The following is a 20,121-nucleotide window of genomic DNA, read 5'->3' on the forward strand; positions in this document are numbered from 1 at the left end:
TCCCCCCAGCCCCCACCCCCCCACCCCAGGCCTGTGCTCTCAATAGGCAGGGCCCCAGGGTCGCCTCTTTCTGTGGCTCTTTCTCATCACCAGTTTTCCATCTGCGAAGGCGGCCGGGCCTGCAGCTCCCCCCTAGCAGGAATGAGGCCAGGCTGGGCTGCAGGGCCCCCGGACGCAATTATTTGGGGTGTTTAGGCTGCAGGGCCTCCGCATGTTAATTAGAGAGAGGGGAGAAAGGCAGAGTGCTCTAATTAAGTGCTCTAATTAAGTTCTGAAGAAGAGCAGTGGTTGTAACAAGGGGCTGACTTTGTCACATGGTGCCACCAAAAAAAAAAAAAAAAAAAAGCAATGTAGGGAGCTTCAGAGCCTCCACTGACGTCGTTGAGGCTGGGCCAGCAGGCTCCAGCTCAGCCTTCCCCACAGGCACTGGCCCTTCACAACGTCAGCCCTCCCCAGGCCGGCAGCCACTACACGGCACCGCACAGACATGGCCCAGATTTCTGAGGAAGGCAGAAGAACAAAGAACACCCACTGGCGGGCGACACCTCTATCACCACCTGCCTCACCACCCCCACCCCCGCACAGTCCCATTTGGCAGCTGGGGAAACAGAGGCCCAGCGAGGGGAAGTGACTTGCCCAAGGCCATGCATCAAGTTAGGAGAGCTGGGACAAAACCCAGGACTCCTGGGGTACTGTGAGCCCGTGTTTCGAGGCAGCGTGCACAAGCATGGGAATGGGTCTAGGGCTGTGTGACCTGGGTCAAGTGGCCTCGCTTCCCTGGTCTCTACTCGCTCATCTGCAAGATGGAGATGATGATATGCCATATGTGATCATCGTGACAAAGAAATGAGGTCCTGCTCCAGCACCCACCCCAGGCTGGCATGGGTGGGAGGGGGTGCTCTGCTGTTTCGGCTCTTTTGGGGCTACCCCAGGGAAAGCCAGCCCAATGACAGGGGACACAGGAGAAGGAGGGGGTGGGAAAATACTCTCAGCAAGCTGTCAGCCCCACTGGGGAGACCAGGCCGAGAGGCCCAAGGGTGCCCTGGCCTCGCCCAGGCTGGGGGTCCCCGAAGACCCATGGGACAGTCAGCAGATGCAAACTCTGCAGCCAGAGCCTGCTGCAAGAGGCTCCAGGAGGATGGACAGAGAAGATGGGAGGGTACTCGAGGAGGGCACAGAATTGTGAACAAAGGCTCAGCATGTGAGTGAGCTTGGCTTGTGAGAGTCTGTGAGGAGATACCATGGGGCCAGTGCCCATCATCCCCAGACTTCCATGGCCCTGCCCAGCCCCTACAGCAATGGGGCTCGGGAACTCTCAGCTGCATATGGGAGAACCAGGCTGGGGCCCAGGGAGGGTGCCGAGGCACCTGCCATAGGCAAGAAGGGTGGAAAGCTTTTCTCCGGGTCCCCTAACCATTTTAGTGGTATCTTAACGACGTAAGACCCCCAGAACTGACTGCCTGTCTTCCCCATCATGGGGCTTAGGGCTCTTCTTCTGCCAGACTAGGAATCCCCTGGGGCAAGGACTGTGTCTCCCTGGTCAGAATAGGAGCTCCCAGTAGGCAAACGTTCTGACTCCCCCATCAAACTAGTACTCCCCAAGCACAAAGCTACGTCTGCTGTCAGCAGAGGGAATTCCCTTGGGGTGGGCCTCTCCCTTCCAGGTGGGAGCTTCCCAGGAGCTGGGGCCTCGTCTCCTTTGTCACCCCGAGAGTGAGGGTCACATCTCCCATATTAATCAGGGGAAAACCAAGAGCAGGGTGTGTGCCCTTCCCATCAGATTAGCATGTCTCCCTCACAGAGGAATTCTCGGGGCCAAGGCCATGTCTCTCCCTCCGCTTGGGAGTTCTCTGATGGTACGGATCACGTCTCCACCATCAGACTAGAAGATGTCTACGGTAGAGTCCGTGCCTCCCCCATTAGACTAGGAGGCCCCCAGTGGTAAGAGTCCTATTTACCCCCATTGGACTGAAGGCTTCCCTAAGACAGGGTCTGTGTCTCCCCTATAGACAGACGACCCACGGGGCTGAGCCCCATCTCCCCCACCTGACTAGCATTTCACCCACAGTGGGAAGAGGTGAGTGGCTACGACGAGAACATGAACACCATCCGTACGTACCAGGTGTGCAATGTGTTTGAGTCGAGCCAGAACAACTGGCTACGGACCAAGTTCATCCGGCGCCGCGGCGCCCACCGCATCCACGTGGAGATGAAGTTCTCGGTGCGTGACTGTAGCAGCATCCCCAGCGTGCCCGGCTCCTGCAAGGAGACCTTCAACCTCTATTACTACGAGGCCGACTTCGACTCAGCCACCAAGACCTTCCCCAACTGGATGGAGAATCCGTGGGTGAAGGTGGACACCATCGCGGCCGACGAGAGCTTCTCGCAGGTGGACCTGGGGGGCCGGGTCATGAAGATCAACACGGAGGTGCGGAGCTTCGGGCCCGTGTCCCGCAGCGGCTTCTACCTGGCCTTCCAGGACTACGGGGGCTGCATGTCGCTCATCGCCGTGCGCGTCTTCTACCGCAAGTGCCCGCGCATCATCCAGAACGGCGCCGTCTTCCAGGAGACCCTGTCGGGGGCCGAGAGCACCTCGCTGGTGGCCGCCCGGGGCAGCTGCATCGCCAATGCCGAGGAGGTGGACGTGCCCATCAAGCTGTACTGTAACGGGGACGGCGAGTGGCTGGTGCCCATCGGACGCTGCATGTGCAAAGCGGGCTTCGAGGCGGTGGAGAACGGCACGGTCTGCAGAGGTAAGGGCTGCAGCGGGGCAGGTGCCCCTGCAGGGGGGCGGAGCTGCTATCGGCTGCAGACTTAGGCCTGGGGGGTGGGGCGTGGGGGGCTCAGGCTGGCAAGGGCAGTGGCCTGGAGCGGACCGTGAGGCACTCTCTGGCCGGGCTTCCCAAACCTGCAGCCAATGTTCCGTGTCTTAGAGGGAAATGTTCAAAGAGCGCTTCTAGAATGGCGGTACACGTATGTCCGACGGGGAGCGTGCAAGGTGATTTTCGCGGGCATGGGGATAAACGGTTCTCATTTTAATTGTTACATGAATATTAACAACACCGAGTGGTGCTGTACGTCTTCATTTACAAAAGTGATGTTGTTTCATTGTTAAGGAAATAAGGCTCAGTAAGGAATAGGGATGAGTTAACCTTTAGTGGACTTTTGCTGCATCCATCAGTACGGGCCAGGCTGGACGGAAGTGACCGAACAGTAAAAGTTTATTTCTCGCGCAATGCTACCTGTTCATTGGGGGTTGGCTGGGGATTCCGCGCTCAGGGAGCCAAGCGGATGGAGGAGCCACATTGGGAATGTGGTGATGATGAGGACAGAGAGAAGGAGGGCAAGATGGGTGGCGTGCTGGCCCCGAGCTCTGCCTGTGGTGGCGCATGTGCCCCTCCCCTGCACACTTCAGTGGCCGAGGCGAGTCATGCACTTTCTTCCGATGCAAGGGGCAGGGGGACGAGCAGGCCCACCGTGAGCCAGGCCTCCTGACCGCCCCTCATACTGTGTGCTAAGCACTTTGTATGTCTAACTTACTGCTTCTCCCAAGAACCCTGCGAGGAATGCTGCCATTTTAAAGGAAGAAGTCGAGGCTCGGAGAGTTAAGTGGGGGGCCAGGAGTCTTATCCAGGTCGTGTGATTCCAAGCCCACCCCTTGGCCATGGTGCCACTTGGGGTGATTTAAGGAGAAGTCCTGAGTGAGCAATAGTACAGGTGCTGTTTGACTGTGGCAAACAATCAAGATGCCCGTTGGCAAGCAAAGAAGTTTGTAAGAGGAACTGCATGGTGGTAAGAAGGCTGTGAAGGTAGATGGACTTGGGTTCAAATCCCAGCCCTGCCTGTTATTAGTTGTCTGTCTGGGGCTGCACGTGAAACCCTCTTTCTTAGGGTACTTGTGAAGATTCAACAGTTCAAGACTATAAAACACTTATAATGGCTTGTAGGGCACAGTAGGAGCTTAATAAATGTTAACTAAATGAGATGTGATGTATACAAGCCCAGCCTGGTACAGGTACTCCACGGAGCTGGATGGTGATTTAGAGCCTACTTGCACTGCCTCCTCTTGCCTTCCCTGTTGGAATCAGATCCTGGGGGTCCTTCAAATGCCAAGCTAAGAGTTTGCAGCCGATTCTAGGGTTCCTGAAGTGCCAGACCACGTGGCCTGAGGGGGCTGCGGTGAGCCTCCCCTTATAAAATGCTGTTGTGTCCACCATCTCCGTGGTTTCTGTGTCCATGCTCTGAAGCAGCATTTTAGAGGTCCCGGGGAGGAAAAATGGGGGTGCCCGAGTGAGGAGCCATGGCCCGTGGAGCAGCTGCAGCTGCGCTCTCGAGAGATGGTGGCTGTGTGGACAGGGTGTCCACGCTGCTAGGAGCAAGGGTGTGAGAATGAATGAGAAGGTGGCATGTGCACACAGGCTGGAGAGGAGAAAGGAGGGAATTCCCGCTTGTGGGGAGGTGATCTTGGTCCTGGAAAAGAGTCAGGGATATTGGGAGAAAAGGCCAGTTTCTGGGGGAAGATAACAGAGCTGGCTTTCTGTACTTGAGTGTAAAAAGGGCACAGCCTTGGGAGGTGGTGGGCCATGGGGAGGGCAGAATCAGTCACTTGTTGCTCATTATTTATTCACTCATCAAACCTCACCCGCACCAGCTCTGTGTCAGACCTTGTGCTGAGCGTCAGGTAAGACAGAAGAACGCAATGGTGGCGCTGTCTTCTAGGAGCCACAGTCGAGCAGGGGAGACAGACTGTAAGTGAACAGGGAGAGAATGCCTTTGACTGGCTTTGACTGGAACCACCTGGGCTGCAGTGGTCACAGAGAGAGAAGGAGGTGACACAGAGGAGGTGACATTGGGGCTGAGTCCTGGGAGAGGGTTATGTTGACTAGGTGGCCCGGGCCTTCCAGAGGAGGGATCTACAAGGATCTGGGGACGTGAAGCAGTGCGTCCCACAGTGGGGACTGGTACAGTGTCTGGCACGGCCATGGCTAAGCGCTCGTGGAGCGATGCAGGAAGAACTGTCCCTGGAAGGTGCCCAGATGAAGCGTTAAGTGAGTTACCCATTGTTGCCCAACCAGTCGCCCCAAAATGTCACAGCTGAAAACAATAAGCATTTGTAATCTCACAGCGTCTGACGGTCAGGGACTCAGGTATGGCTCAGGGGGTGCCTCTGGTGCAAGGTCTTTCCTGGGGCTGCGGTCCGGCATTTGGCTGGGGGCTGCAGTCTCATCTTATGGCAGCACTGGGGCGGGATCTGCTTATACATTCACCACAGTTCACCACGGTTGTTTACAGGCTTCGGTTCCTCGCCACAGGGACTCACGTAGGCAGTGGCTTCCCCCAGAGGGACTGACCCGAGAGAGTTTAAGAGAGCACCCATGGGGGCGCCTGGGTGGCACAGCGGTTGGGCGTTTGCCTTCGGCTCAGGGCGTGATCCCGGTGTTATGGGACGAGCCCCACATCAGGCTCCTCTGCTGTGAGCCTGCTTCTTCCTCTCCCACTCCCCCTGCTTGTGTTCCCTCTCTTGCCTGGCTGTCTCTATCTCTGTCAAATAAATAAATAAAAATCTTTAAAAAAAAAAAAAAAAGAGAGCACCCATGACAGAAACCATCATCTTTTTATGACCTCATCTCAGAAGTGACATTTCATTGCTTCTATCATATTCTCTTTGTTAAAAGCCAGTCACCCAGTTCAGCCCCCACTCCAGAAGAGGGAATTACGTGGGGTGTGAGTGCCAGGAGGTAGGGTCACCGGGGCCATCAGAGAGGTTGTCTGGCACGGGCAGGTCCTCCAAGGCTGAGTTTCTCCTTGCAAGTAGGCCCTGGCTCCCTCCAACCCACCTCCCCGGACCTACGGCCTGCCCGCCCCAGGCCCAGGCCCAGGCCCAGACCCAGCCAGCCATTGGGTGTGAGTGGAGGCCAGTCAGGGTGTGATTAATGAGCTCAGGAAACCAGAAGGACACCAGCTGATGCTCTGTGTTACAGCCACCCAGATGTGGGGCTCTCCAGCCCAAGTCCTGCAGGCACTGCTCCCACTGGCCTGGGCATGGAGGAACGCTGGTTGGCAGAGTTCTTTCTCCCTCTCAGCTCAGGGATTCGGCCTTGACTCTGCCTCAGCATCCACTGGGAAGTTCATTAAAATGCAGATTCCTGGGCCTGGTGCAAACGTCTCCCCCAGGTCTGGTTCTGTGGCTCTGAGGTGGGGCCAAGAATCAGCATTTTGAAAGAAGCAGCCTCATGTTTCTGTAACAGGACCATTAGCTCAGACAGACAAACAGGACTCAGAGCCAGATGGATGACCATGGGCCCAGCACCCCCACAGGCCCAGGGAGCATCCACCCTAAGGGATGGGAGGGGTCGTTAGCAGAATTTCCGGGAGAGTGTGGTTTGGAAAGATCCATTTAATATCAAAGCATAATTTGATTGGAAAAACTCCATTGCTTCGTTAATACAAATTTGAGAAGATAAGGCTGAATAAAGTCTACCTGACAGGTGGCAAGTAGGTGAGTCCTCATGGGAGTGGCACAGCCGTCCCCGGGGTGGGCAGGGTGGCTAAAGAAGGGCCGGGAGTTCCCAGCACCCTGAGTCTTCCCCAAAACTGTAGGCTACATCAGACGGCTATGACGCCATCTGACCAGCTTCCTCCAGCGCCAACTGTGTGCAGGGCATAGTGGGGAAGGGAGGGGCCTGGAGAAGCCAGTCAACCGCTCAGCAAGCAAGTATTCAGTACCCTCTGTGTGCCACTTGGCCCTCCAGCCAATACAGACCGCCCCCGATTTACCATGGCTCGACTTCTGCCGGTCCGACTCNACCGGTCCTACTTCTGTTTCAACGTTCCGACGGTGCCATGGTGATGCATATTCAGCAGAAACTGTACTTAGAGTTTGAATTTTGATCTTTTCCTGAGCTGGTGACAGCGGGTCTGATACTCCTTACGCTGGGCAGTCAGCCACGTGAGCAGGGCGGTAAACAAGTGATTCACGTGCATCCCTTCTGCCCCCGTGTGATGCATCTTTTTTCCACGTTCTGGACTGTATTCAATAAATTGCATGAGACGTAACAGGCTTTGGGTTAGGTGACGTTGCTCAACTGAGCACACTTCAGGCCAACTAGGCTAAGCACTGATGTTTGGTAGGTTGGGGTATAAAGTGAGTTTTCCACTCACAATATTTTCAACTTACGGTGGGTTTATCAGGAGGTAACCCCATGGTAAGTCGAGGCAGGTCTCTATGTATTGAGTACCATCTGAGCCACGCACATACCGGTGCTGGGGAACATGGAAGGGAATGAGGGGGATACGTTTGCTGCCCTCCCAGAGTATTTAGTCTGGGTCAGTGGACAGAAGAAGATGGAGGGAAAATGTTAGTGAGCAGATAAATAAAATAGTTATAAGCTGTGATGAATGAAAGGGGGGGGGGAATGGAGCAGTGGAGGTCAAAGAAAGACTCGCTTTAGCCAGGTGGGCCAGGGAAGGCTTCTTGGAAGAGGTGTTGTTTGAGCTAACAGTGGCTGCCCTGGGAAGCCTGGAGGAGAACACCTGAGATGCAGGGTTTGGCTCACTGGCTCCTGGGTGAGCAGGGCACTCTGATACATGGAGAAGAAGGCAGAGTATGATCCTTCCAGAAATGAAGTCATTCCAGTCAAAGCACTTTGAGAAAATGAGAAAGAAGGCATCTTTTCTGACTAGAGGTCTAGGAAGGCTTCAAGGAGGAGGTGGCATTTGAATTAGGCCCTGAAGAGTAAGTAGGATTTGGATGGGTGAAGGGAGGGAGGTCATTGTAGGTCAAAGAGCCAACTACATGAATAATGGCCCCGAGGTGTGATAGTATAGGGTGTGTTTGGTGGGTGTCCAGTGCCTTAACTGGGGCGCGTGTTAGGGTATGACTTCTCCCTATTCATGCATCTGTCCAGTTTTTATTGGGTGCCTGATCAGGACCTGTACTGGCCATGCAGCTGCCAGGTGAGGGACTCCGGGGACTTTCTTCAGAAGAACTCTGTCCCTTTCTCCACCCCACCCCCCCAAGTCCCCAGTCTCCTCAGCATCACGGTCCCCACTGGGGTTTGCCGCCAGCAGATCTGCCGGGGGTGGGGGTGTGGAGGCCCTGGAATTCCTCCCCTACAGAAGTGGCTCCCCCCCAGCTCCCAAGTCTGTCTGCCTGACTCTTTCCAGATGTTCATGAGCTCGATTGGGAAGGTGCCTCTGCCTCAGTGTCTCCAGGTTTGTCTCTGTAGCCCTATTTCTCTTGGTGTCTCCTTCCCTAGCTCAGCCCCTACTCTGCCCCTGCCCATCGGATTCCCACCCTAACCACTGCTGGGGGCGCTGCCCTCCTCTCTCCCAACGGCTGACCCGCGTCTGTAACAGATCTGGAGGCAGCTCCACAGCGGTCGTGATTGCTGCGTGCTGTCGGCCCGTAATGGGATTTTTAATATTTAGCTTGGACAGGGAGAGGGGCTGAGAGCCAGTGGGGAGGGGGACGGGGTGGGGGGCGGTTGCACGCTTGATCCTCTGGCTCTAGCTTAGACTCCCAGTTCCCAGCTGCTGGGCTTCTCCCCGCCTCTCCCTCTCCTCCACCCTGCCCTGCCTGGCAGCCTCCCTCTCCGCCCCCCCCCCCCNNNCCCCCCCCCCCCCCGCCCCCACAGCCGCTCCTTGACCTTGGCCTTGGGGACCTGGTGTCAAACCCCAGCTCTGCCTAACTGTGTGACCTTGGGCAAGCAACTGACCCTCTCCCAGTCTTTGTTTTCCCATCTGCAAAACAGGATAAACACGAAGGTTGCCATGCGGAGTCAGTGAGAAAATACCTAGAAAAATGTTATAAAAATAAGAACAGGGACTTCTACCAACACTGTCTTCTGTTGTGAATGTTTGGGGTTTTTTTGGTCTCTGATGAGCTTTTTATTTTGAGGGAAAAAAAACTTTTTCTTATCACAAAAGCAATGTAGGTTCGTTGCAGAATCTTTAGAAATTACTGAGAAGCAAAAAGGAGAAAATTAATATCATCCAGAGATAGCGACTGTCAGCAGGCTGGGGGAGACCCTTCTGGCTGTATTTACACGTATTGATTATGTTTAAAGAAAAAGTGAACTTCCCACTAAAAATATGCAAGGGTTTTTGACGGACGAATATTTTGTGGACACTTTTCCATGTCATGTTAGATCTACAGCCTCAGTTTGGAAGGCTCTTGGAATTCCATGGGAAAGATGTGTCATAATTTATTTACCAGTCCTCTGTTGATCGACACGTAGATTGCTGGCCATTTTTCACTATCTCAGCGAATGCCAGGATGATTGTCCCTGTATTTTTGTGCACTATTACTGGTATTTGAGTAGATTTGTTTCCAGATGTGTAATCGTGGGGTCAAAGGGTATGTATGTTTTTTAGAGCTTTGACGCACACTGCCAAATTACCCCCCAGAAAGGCACAGCCCAGGTACCCTCCTGGCAGCAGACTTCCAGAGTGTCTGTTTCCCCACATGCTCACCAGCAGGAGATATTCTGCCTGTTGCTTTATTTTCTGCTTCTTTCCCAGAATTCTGTGCTCCCTTGGCCAAGGTAGGGAGAGGCCCAGGGATGTCTCTGGGCCTTCAGGGTTGGGTCCTGGGCCAAACTCGGGGTGGCCTCCTTCCTACCATGCTCTCAGCTCCAGCCCTGCCCATAGAGGCTGGACCAGTGGCCCAGATGTGTCTGACGAGTCCGTGGGGTAGGGTGCGGTCAGTCTTGGGGTGAGGAGGAGGGAGGCCGCCAGCTGGCAAGGCCTGCGCTGGCTGGGGAAAGGGTGAGGGGGTTGGAATGCTGGATGGGTGGGAGGAGAGGTCCAGACCCCCACACAGAAGTTCTAGCATCTCTTTAAGGGCAGGGTGGAGACACCCAACAGGGGGAGGGGAAGGGCTAACAGACACCCCCCTCCAGACCCCCAGGCTCAGGCCAGGCCTGAGACCACACAGACCAGCCTTTTGAGAAGGGGATTGGATGGGGAGCCTGGCCAACACACTCAGATTAGTCAGTCCTTGGCTCTTAAAAATTGAAGTGCCCCTTCCCCCACTTCCCCTTCATATATGCTCTCAATGCATCTTTGCGTGCAACTATCCATCCGTCTGTCCGTACGTTGGTCTGCCTGTCCAGCCAACCAGCCGTCAGAGAGTCACTGAATACCAGCTTCTGATTTTTTATTATTTATTATTATTATTTTTTGCTCCTTGGAGGGATCAGTGAAGTCTTCACAGAGGACCAGGAGGTCACATACATTGGGTGCTTATCATATGCTGGGCGCTGTGGCAGGCGTTGGCATGTTTGGAAAGATCAGTGATGGCCCCTGCCCTCAAGGACCACCCAGGCTAGAGATGTCAACAGTTATACCTGCAGATAGTGGAGGGGGAAGCAAAGACACCCAGCCCACCCAGGGGAATGTCGGCCAGCGTCACGGTGCTCAGAGGAAGGCTTCCAGGAAGGGGAGCTGTTTAAGTGGAAGCCGAGTGAGGAGCAGGAATTAGCCAGGTGTGAAGGAGGTGCAAAGACCCAGAGGCAGGCAGAGTGGGTGTCCTTAGAAAGGGAGGGAGGGCCGCTTCAGCCCAGTTTCCTCTCTGAGTCAACCAAATGGAAGGATCTGGATACCAGGGCATGGGATGACATGGTTTTCATTTTCCCTCAGGGGTCTGGGCAGGAAATAGTGAACAATTTTGGCCCCTGATACTCATAACAACCCCGCCCCCAGGCACCTACTGTGCACCAGACCCTGGGCCAGATATGGGGACTGCAGAGATGATGAAGGCCCTTCTTGCCCTCCTAGAGCTTCCAGTCTGGGATGGGGGAGATGGCTCTATCTGTAACTATAGCCTTAGAGCACTTAGGAGAGAGTCAGGGGAAAGCTGGGGAAGCTACCTGAAGAAGGAGCCATTTTCCCAGGGCTTTGGAAAATGGAAGGATACAAAGAAAGAATTAGTCCAGAAAAAGATGATCAGAAATGATACTTTTAACTCTGGCCTCTTGCTGACCCCCAGACAAGATGCAGCTTGCTGGGGGTGGGGGTGGGGGATGGGGAGAGGAGAAATGTTGGCTAAAGGAGAAGGGTAGAGGGGCTGCCAGGCTTTTTAGTTCCATGCTGTCGAAGGGCTGAGGAGTCCTGAGGACCAGGGCTAGGCAGTCCCTCCTGTGTGCCCAGCGCTGTGTTCCATGCTGTGCTCCATTATCTTTTGGAATCTTCTGTTGATATGATTAGCTCCATTTTACAAATGATAAGACTGAGGTCCAGGGAGGGTCAGCCAGTTGCCCAAGACCACACGACCAATAAGCAGCGGAAGCAGCATGGGAACCTGGCCTTCTCCAGCTGCTGGGACAACTGATTAACCAGGATGGGGCAAGGCCTGAATGTACTCTGTCCTGCTCACCTCCCAGATTGCTGGGGGCCGCCTGAGATGTGGGAAGTAAAGGGTTTGACAAATAACCGATGGAGGGACTCTTATTCAGGACTATGGGGCCAGTCTGATGGGGCAACCAGGAGGGCTTCAGGGCAGAAGAGGGAGGTGTATAGCTGGGCCTTGAAGGACAAGTTGCTTTCATATGGAGATGCTGGGCACAGTGGAATGTGGTCTCAGGGAAAAGGCTCAGGGGTGGAGAAGCCCCTGGGGGTCTCGTCTCCTGCTCAGGGGGAGAAGGCCTCTGGGAGGGAGACCCATCCACCCGTGGCTAACCTCTGGCCAGACAGAAGAGCCCACCTGCCCCCACACAGCACTTTCTGAACGCTCACATTGTATCTCTAACTGCACACTAACCTTATTGAATGCCCCCCTCGGACTGGGAAGCAGACTGGGGCCAATGGTCACACTCCTCGGAGGTGGCAGGGGCAGGTGTGCACCCTTGTGCCCCCCACTTCTGGCTTCTCCCACTCTTGCAGATGGCAGAAAGGCTCTGCGGCCGGCATCCAGCACTCTCATTTGTTAGGACCTGTGGACCAGGCAGCTCTCACCCAGGGTCTCACTGTCTCTCCTTGAGGTTGGGGATCATCATTTCTGTTTTACAGAAGAGGAAACTGAGGCCCAGAGAGAGTGAGCAGCTTGTCTGAGGTGACACGGTTAGGAAGGGACAGGACTTGAACCCAGGCCATCCGCCCCTGGAGCCCCCGTGCTGTCCTCTCTCAGCCTCAGCCTGGCGGGGGACCCCGAAGGCACCAGCTTGACGGTTTGGTCACAGGCTATCTCCACAGCGCTCAGGCAAGACCATAAACAGCTGGGGATCTCCCCTCCCTCCAGCCGCTGCCTTTACATCTGGCGGGGCTTCGGGATCTGGCGAGAGAGGCCCGTTTATTGAGGAAGTTTATGCATTTAACAGTTTAAGCCTTTCTAAGCCTGTGGTACAACAGGATTTGGGAGCCGTTAACAATTCTGTGTGGTTAAGAGATTTCCATTGCTCTGCGGCAGCTGGCTCGGGCCCCACAGGCCCCACTCTGGCCTTCACCCCGCCCTGCTGGGGCACCCCTTCCCTGGGGCCCTTTGTCTTCAGCCCCCATCCCACTGTTTCTCCTTGTTTTCCCTACTCCGGGAACCTTTAAGGATGAACTTTGACCTCAGAGGAGGAACAGGCCCAGAGAGGGGAATTCTGGGAGTTGGCCAGGGCCACACAGCAGCTAAGAGGCTTGAACTGACCTGCCTGGCAAAGCCTGAGTCCCTTCGCCCACCCCAGACTGCTTTCCTGGGGGAGATGGGGGACATTATACTGTTAATTCCTCACTGACAGAGCTGACAGAGCCCCCTTCGAGCAACATGTGTTCCATCCCTACCAAGGCTTTGGACAGGCAGGGGATGGGGTGACACCCACATTCATTCACCTTGTCAGGTACAGAGCTAGAATCAGGGCCCAGGCCTCTCGAAATCCTAATGAGAATTCTTCACACTCTACCAAACTGGCGTGGGTTTTTCCATAGCTCGGGGCTGGGCGGGGGGGGGGATGCCATTTGTAATGATAATGTCTTACATATGTACAGTATTTATTTACTTACACCCTGCCTTGTTCCAGAAAAGATTTGAAGCTGCTTTTGTATAGCATTTGGTCTCACCCTATGAGATACTTTGATCTGCATGATACCCACATGAGAGAAGCAAGGCGAAGGTTACTATCGCCATTTTAGAGACAAGGAAAACTGAACTCAAGGGAGGACCTAACTGTCCCAGGGTCACACGGCACTTTGGGGCGGAACCAGGACTAGAACCCAGTGCTCTGGGGCTCCCTCTGGAGCCCCTTCTCATCTCTGAGATGTTCAGAGAGACAGCCTCCAAACTTTCTCTCCATCTCTGCAGGGATGAGACCCCAGGGCCCCACTGAAACATCGCAAGGGACCTCAGTTTCCATCCTGGGTGCGAATAGGTGATCCGCCCCAGGGAGGAGTCCCTCGCAGCTCAGAGAACACGAAGTTTGTGTGCAGAGGGTTGTGGGGGCGGGTTTGGTGAGATGGGACAACCCACTCCTGACAGCCTTGCAGATGAACCAACCCATGGCTGGGGGACCAGCCGGGGTCCCCCTGAGGGTAGGCTGGCCTTGGGACTCCTACCCTATCTGGTATGTCTGGCCCATGGTGTCTCCCCTAGGCCTTTCCAGTCTTTTCCCACGGAGCCCCATGGAGGTTGCATGATGCTATTGTTTTAATCATATGCATTTGTTTCCTGGTCCTGGTAACTTGTCTGCCCAGCCAACCGACAGGCCGGCAAACAGCACACTCCTATTTCACTGATGTCCAACAGCACGCTCGCTTTGTCTCCTGTCCTCTCTGCTCCCTCAAGCAAAGGGCCTGCCACGGCTGATCACCAGCCTCATCGTTACAAGAACTGAGGCCCAAAGATGTCAGATGAAATCGCCTGTCCAGGGACCCAGCATCCCGTCAGGGTCCTACCCCAACTCCCTGTACCTCCTGCCATACCCCAGCTGTAAATAACAGAGACAAAAGCCCAAGGAGGAAGGGACACACCTTGGTGGGTGAAGCACTGGCTAGTCGCCAGGCCTTACGCCCTAGGCTTGGTATCTATACTTGCCTGAATCCTTACAGGCCCCAGAAGTTGGCTACGGTTGATATTCTCGTTTTTAGAGAGGAGGAAGTGGAGGCTCAGAGAGGTTAGAAAAACCCAGCCCAGGATCACACAGCTAATGGATGATGAGTCAGAAGTGAAATCCAAGACTGGTCCTCTTCCCCCTGGAATATATGTACAGTGTTTCATTGTTAGTAAGCTGTTCTCACAATTCTTACTTCATTTGATTCTCAACAACCGAGGCAGTAAGAGGGTATTACCCCCGCTCTTCAGATGAGGAAATTAAGGCTCAGTGAGGTGAAGTGAGCTGTGCAAGACTGGGAAGGGTCAGAGCTGGGACCACAGCCTGTTGCCAGGCCTGTTGGACCCTGGTACCCAGACACTGGCCCTCCCAGCCCCCATCGTTGCAGCTCAGTCCTGTTCCAGGGCCTCTCTTGAACCCACTCACATCACACTTCTGCCCCGTCATTCCATTAAAACTGCTCAAAATTGGGGCACCTTGGGTGGCTCAGTCAGTTAAGCATCCAACTCTTGGTTTCTGCTTAGGTCATTATTTCATGGGTCGTAGGATCGAGCCCCACATCGGGCTCAGCACAGAGTCTGCTTGGGATTCTCTGCCTCTCCCTCTGCCCCTACCCCCACTTGTACTCTTTCTCTCTAAAATAAATAAATGAATAGAATCTTAGGAAAAAAAAAAAACTGCTCAAAAGCAGGACCGCCAGTAACATCCACATCACCAATCAGGGGTCAGTTCCCAGGCCTCAGCTTCCCTGACCTGCCAGCAAACTTTGACAAAGTGACACTGCGTCTTCTGGGCCCGCGCTGTGTCCTGGTGTCCCCGCTGCCTCTCTGGGAGCTTTGTAGCCAATGCCAGCTCATCATCACCTCGAAGGACCCCGTGCTGAGCCCTTGGCCTTCTCTTCTCTCTCCTGTCTCTGTGATTCTGTCCAGGCCCCCGGCTTCAGATGCCCCCTCTGGACTTATATCCAGCCTGGACTCCATCTCTGAAGCCAGACTCACGTACCCAACTACCTCTTGGACATCTTCATCCTGCTTCCCCTTGCCCGCTACATATCCTCTCCACCCTGCAGCCAGAGCTCCATCTAAAAATTAGGGTCATTATACCTCTCCTCTGCTCAGCACACCCTGAGGCCCCTCATCTTACACTGAGCAAAAGCCAAGGTCCTAAAAATGGCCCCCAAGGTCCTGCAGATCTTTCCCTCCCTTCTGTCTCTCTGACCAGTCTCCCTCCTTGCCTCCTCCACTCCAGACACACTGGTCTCCCTGATGGTTTCTTCTGCCTGGAATGTTCTTTTGTCAAATATCCCTCTACCTTATTCAGGTCTCTGCCCAAATGTCACCTTCTCACCAAGGCCCCCCATTGCCCTAGTTTTGAAAAGAGTGCACCTGTGTAAACACACGGTTATGTGCATCCTGCCCCCTTCCCTGCTTTATTTCTCTCCGTGACCCTTACTGATGTTCACTTGCTTGTTTGCTCCTTTACTACTCGTCTCTCCCAGCTGGAGCGTGCACTCCCTGAGGACAGGCATTTCTGTCTTATCCACCACTGTGTCCGCTCTCTAGAGTAGTGCCAGCTCCTGGGAGCTACTCAGTAAAGATTAATTGCAGAGCCCATTCACCCCGTGTCAGAGACTGGACCCTGCCACCCGTGATGTTCATGATGACACTAGCAAAGGCCCTCGGTGACGCTGAGCTGCTTCCTACTACCTCCGGTGGGCTCTGGGGGGACCACCGTGGCCCGGATGCCCAGTGGGTCTGTCTGTTGTTGAGACAGATGTTTCTAGGCGTGGATGGAGGGTCCTTATTCTTGATCCTCAGCATTTCCCATAAAATCCCAAATCCTTCTCAGAGCTGGGGGCCTCAGAAAGATCTTCCCATCTTACTCGTGTTCTCGCATCCCCAGACGTAATTCCGGCCCCCGCTCCCTTGCCTGCACTGGCCTGACAGTGTTTGCCCTTCCTGCACAGAGTCTGCTGGGGCGCCCACCTCTCTCCAGGAGCTTGTGGGAGCCCACCATGTGCCCAGGTCTGTGCAGAGAGCTGGAGGAGATGGGAAGGAGGTGCCCAGCACCCCAAATCTCTCCTGGTCATGGGTTCAGGCCCTGACCCTACTTCCTGCCTCACTGGGTCAGTGTCACAGTTTCCTCATTGTTAAATGGGGCCTGTAGTCCCAGCTTCCCAGGGTTCAGGAGAGGCTCAGAGGAGTTAAGGGAGCTCAGAAGACGGGGGAGGGATGGGGAGGGGTGGGGGTGCTCCTGCGCCAGGAAGGAATGTTTCTCAGGCGGGCACCCGTCCGTACCCTGGCACAGCTCCTGGAGCACAAGCTGCGTGTACACGTCTCAGGGGGGCAGGGGTCGACTGATAATCCCCTCTCAGTTACAAGCAAGTCTGGGCAAACAGCAGGCGCCTAATACATATTTGTGGAATGGCATCATTTTAACCAGACAGGGTACAGGAGCAGCTCACAGAGTCAGGGTGCCTGGGTCCAAATTTGGTCTCTGCCCCCCTTGCCCTGGGTTCCTAGCACAGCAACCGCCTCGCTTCCTGCCTCCGTGTCACCACCCATAGAATGACTCTCATGCCCTAACAGATCTGGTGTTGTAATGCCTGGTCCTCACGGTGCCCCTGGTGAGGCCAGCAGGGCAGCTGTGACTGTCTGTGACATGGGGATAATGACCCCATATTGCCTGCCAGGAGGGTGTAGTGACAGAGCTAAGAGCCAGCCGCCTGGGTGTAAATACTGGCACCAACATTGACTACCCCTTGTGACCCTGGACAGGGGACTCACTCCCCAAAGCCTTGATCTCCTGATCTATAAAGTGGGTAGGATAATATATGGAATGTTACCGGTGAAGCCGTGAGGATTCAATGATAATGAAAGTAGAGCATCAGACACAGCACCCAGCAGGTGGCGTGTGGTCAGTGCTTGGAACTTGCTGTCTAAGTGCTCAGGGTTGTTACCAACCCCTTTCACGGAGGAGGAAAGTAAGGTTCAGAGAGGGCAGGTGACTTGCTCCAGGCCACACAGCAAGTAAGGCCCCATAACCCTATTATGCAGGGGAGCATGGGTAGTGGGCTGGGAGAGGCTTGGGGGCCATCAGAGCTCTGCCCACCTCTGTCCCTGTGTCCTCAGCAAATTCTGGCCCCCGAGCCTCATGTTACCCTGGCTTCTTCTAGGAAACCAGACTCCAGTTTCTTCCCTTAAAGGTACTGCCATCTGTTTAGCAACATTTTAAAGACCTAAGAGTGGTCGCTGGCCTTTTCGCGCTGCCTGGGCGGCCGTGCAGCTTTGGGAGCCCCGCATCCGTATCCCTGGCAACCCTAGCCCTGGGCTGCCCTCCCCCCACAGCCTGCTGTCAGAACTGTCTGTCTGCGGGAGCTCCCTGGAGGCCTGGGAGGGGTGTGCATGCCCACATATGCTGGGTCAGTGCAGACCATCCCGGCAGCCATGCATTCGTGTGTGTGCGCGTGCATGCGTGCGTGCACGTGTGTGCGTGTGCGCTGGCCCCATTTGGTGTGTGAGAGCATTCGCTGGGCCTGCTGGGAATGTTTGTGTGTCTATATGTATACAAGTGCACCCACTGACCCAACATCCACATCTCAGGATGTATGAGCAGGTGCGTACATTTCAAGGGTGGGACATATACGTGCTCTTGTCCAAGCCAGCCACCCTGGGGCCCACGGCAAGTCGTTACTGCTCCTGTGTTGGTGTGTTCCTCTCTCTCCCTGACCTGCCCCAGCGTGTGTGTGTGTGCGTGTGTATGCGTCTGTGCATGTGCAGGGGGCACACACTCATGTGTGTGCTGGATCAGCTGCCCCAGGACCTGTACGGGAATGCGTGTGCCACGTCAGACAAGTGTGTGCCTCCATCCTTGCACGTGAGGGTCCCTGCCTGTGTCCTTTGGTGTGTGTCCTGGGTCAGATGGTATGTGTGCATCGGTGCACACCCACCCACAGGAGATCCAGCCCGGGGGTGTGTAATTCATGCATACGTATATATGTTGTATCAGGCCTGGGTCCGTGCACTTGAGAGTGGGTATTTGTGAGCGTGTGTGTGTGTACGGGCACCGGATCAACTACCATGCGCACACACGCACACACACACACACACACTTTCTGGGGGCCAGGATGTCAGGGCCATTGATTTTCTGTCTCTTAGAAATTCCCTTTGAGGTCCTCTTCATGTCTCTTTCATGAACCAAAGTCAGCAGTTGCAATGTTCTTAAAGCAAATAGGGCCCGTTTTGTAGCAAGGCTGGCCTGTCCGCTTCCCCCGCCCGTTGTGCAGACAATACGTCTGTGCAGAATCTGCTTAGCGTTCTCGGGAAAGCATGGGGGGCCCCGGGGGCATTCGGTGAGAGTGCTGGGCTGGGGTCAGGGTCCTCATCCGGGCTCCACTGCTGTCCAATCGGCTAGCCTCGGGCACTTCCCTTCACTTCCTCCAGCCTGGGGTTTCTGTCTGCCAAAGAGGGTGGAAAAGGCCTGACGAAGCCCCCTCCTGGGCTGGGGATTGTCATTCCTCTCACATCTGTCTCAGTTGGTTGTTACGTTTACGCAGCACTTTCTGCTTCTTCCTGGGAGAGAGGCTGTGTCTACACAATACCCCAAAGCCAGGCGGGTCCTGGACAGGCCGGTAGAGGAGCTGTGATTCTTCTATGAGAGAAGGAAGGGCGCACGTGAACTGTGCACCCCTACTGTGCACTGGCCCCATGTGCCAAGGACTTGGCTAATGTCACTTCTGTGTCACTAATGTCACCGGCCACTGGCCTCTGTGGCAGCTGGTATTATCCTCATCCCACAAAGGAGGAAACTGAGGCCAGAAACTCATGAGGACTTGCCTGAAGCCCACAGGGGTAGCAGGTGGCCAGAACTGGGACCCAATTCCATCCGTCTCCTGAGCCTTCCTGCTGCCTTCCAGGAACACGTCCTAGAACGGGCAGGAGTAAGAGGCCAGACCCCCACGGCGGGGGGGGGGGGGGGCGCAGAAGGGCGCACAAGCCCAAGGCATGGTGTGAGCGAGGTGAGGAAGCACCAGGCTGGAGGAAAGCAAGCCCATGCGGCCCGCTTGCTCGGGCTCTCCCTGCCCCTTCCCCCTCCAGATGGGGTCCCCTCCCACCCCTCGAGCTGAGGTCTTTGTGGCCCAGGAAGAATGCCTCTCTTTATCTCCCCAATGCCCCTTCCCTTTGATTCTCTTCTCTCCAGCGTTTCTGCTGACCTCTGCGTGTTGGGAATCCAATTAGAGGAGCGGACAGAGAGAGTGACAGCCGCGCCGAATCCCGCCTCAGCCCCTCTGAGCACGCCCCGCTGGCGCTGCAGGCACGCAGGGCCTGCTTGTCATGCCGGGCCCTGCACTGGGCTTTGTGGGGATTAGCTGCCAGGGTGGGGGTGGGGGGCGCTCTGCAGATGGGACCAGAAGTGAATGTCACGTCCCAGTGGAGAGTAGAGGGAGGCCCCACTGCTCGGTGCAGAAGCAGAATCCAGCTGGGGGAAGGGCAGGGAAGGGAGGTGGGAGGCAGGCTGGCTAGGTAAGAGCGGCCACCCTGATCTGTAGGGGGTGCTTGGGGAAGTGAGGGTCCAGTTGGGCCATTTGGTTCCCCATTTGGGGCCTGAGGAGTTGAGGCCCAAAGCTAGACTGAAGTGGAACTGGCCACCAAGCTTGGGTCTGCCTACTGTGCGGGACAATACCAGAATGTCCACCTAGGAGGGACTTTTGGGGTCGATGTGATTGCAAGGATGGGCTATTGTCTAGAAGTTTCTTTTGCTAAATACTTTACATATGATGGGGGGGATCCCAAGTAATCCCAATCCCCACTGGCTGAAGGGACAGCCAATGAAAGATGATGTCTAAAGAGATGGCCACCACAAGCCACTTCTTGGCATGGCCATCAGGCTAAGACCAAGACCCTGCCCTTCTCCACCCACCACCGCAAAATTACCCTCCTGCTTTACGGCTAAGGAAAATGAGGCCAGTTGGGCAAAGCTGGAATTCCTTATTCCCTATCCCTAACCCTGATATCACCCTGACCCTACTCCCAACCTCTTAATCACGAGGAGAGTCCCTGTGTCCCCTCCCTAGGGAGAGAGATGGTATCTGAGG

At 55.2% G+C, this 20,121-nt stretch overlaps 1 protein-coding gene across 3 annotated transcripts in view; it reads left to right on the top strand.

Moving 5' to 3' along the window:
• Positions 1-20,121, top strand: part of EPHB2 (EPH receptor B2) — a 136,737-nt gene that overhangs the window by 2,670 nt on the left and 113,946 nt on the right. For all 3 annotated transcript variants that reach the window (XM_002919539.4, XM_034646193.1, XM_034646191.1), the window contains exon 3: positions 2,069-2,753. In XM_002919539.4, the coding sequence (XP_002919585.3) occupies positions 2,069-2,753 (685 nt within the window). The remainder of the gene's footprint in view (positions 1-2,068; positions 2,754-20,121) is intronic.

The sequence above is a fragment of the Ailuropoda melanoleuca genome, chromosome 2 (assembly GCF_002007445.2).
Source record: "Ailuropoda melanoleuca isolate Jingjing chromosome 2, ASM200744v2, whole genome shotgun sequence".
NCBI lineage: Eukaryota > Metazoa > Chordata > Mammalia > Carnivora > Ursidae > Ailuropoda > Ailuropoda melanoleuca.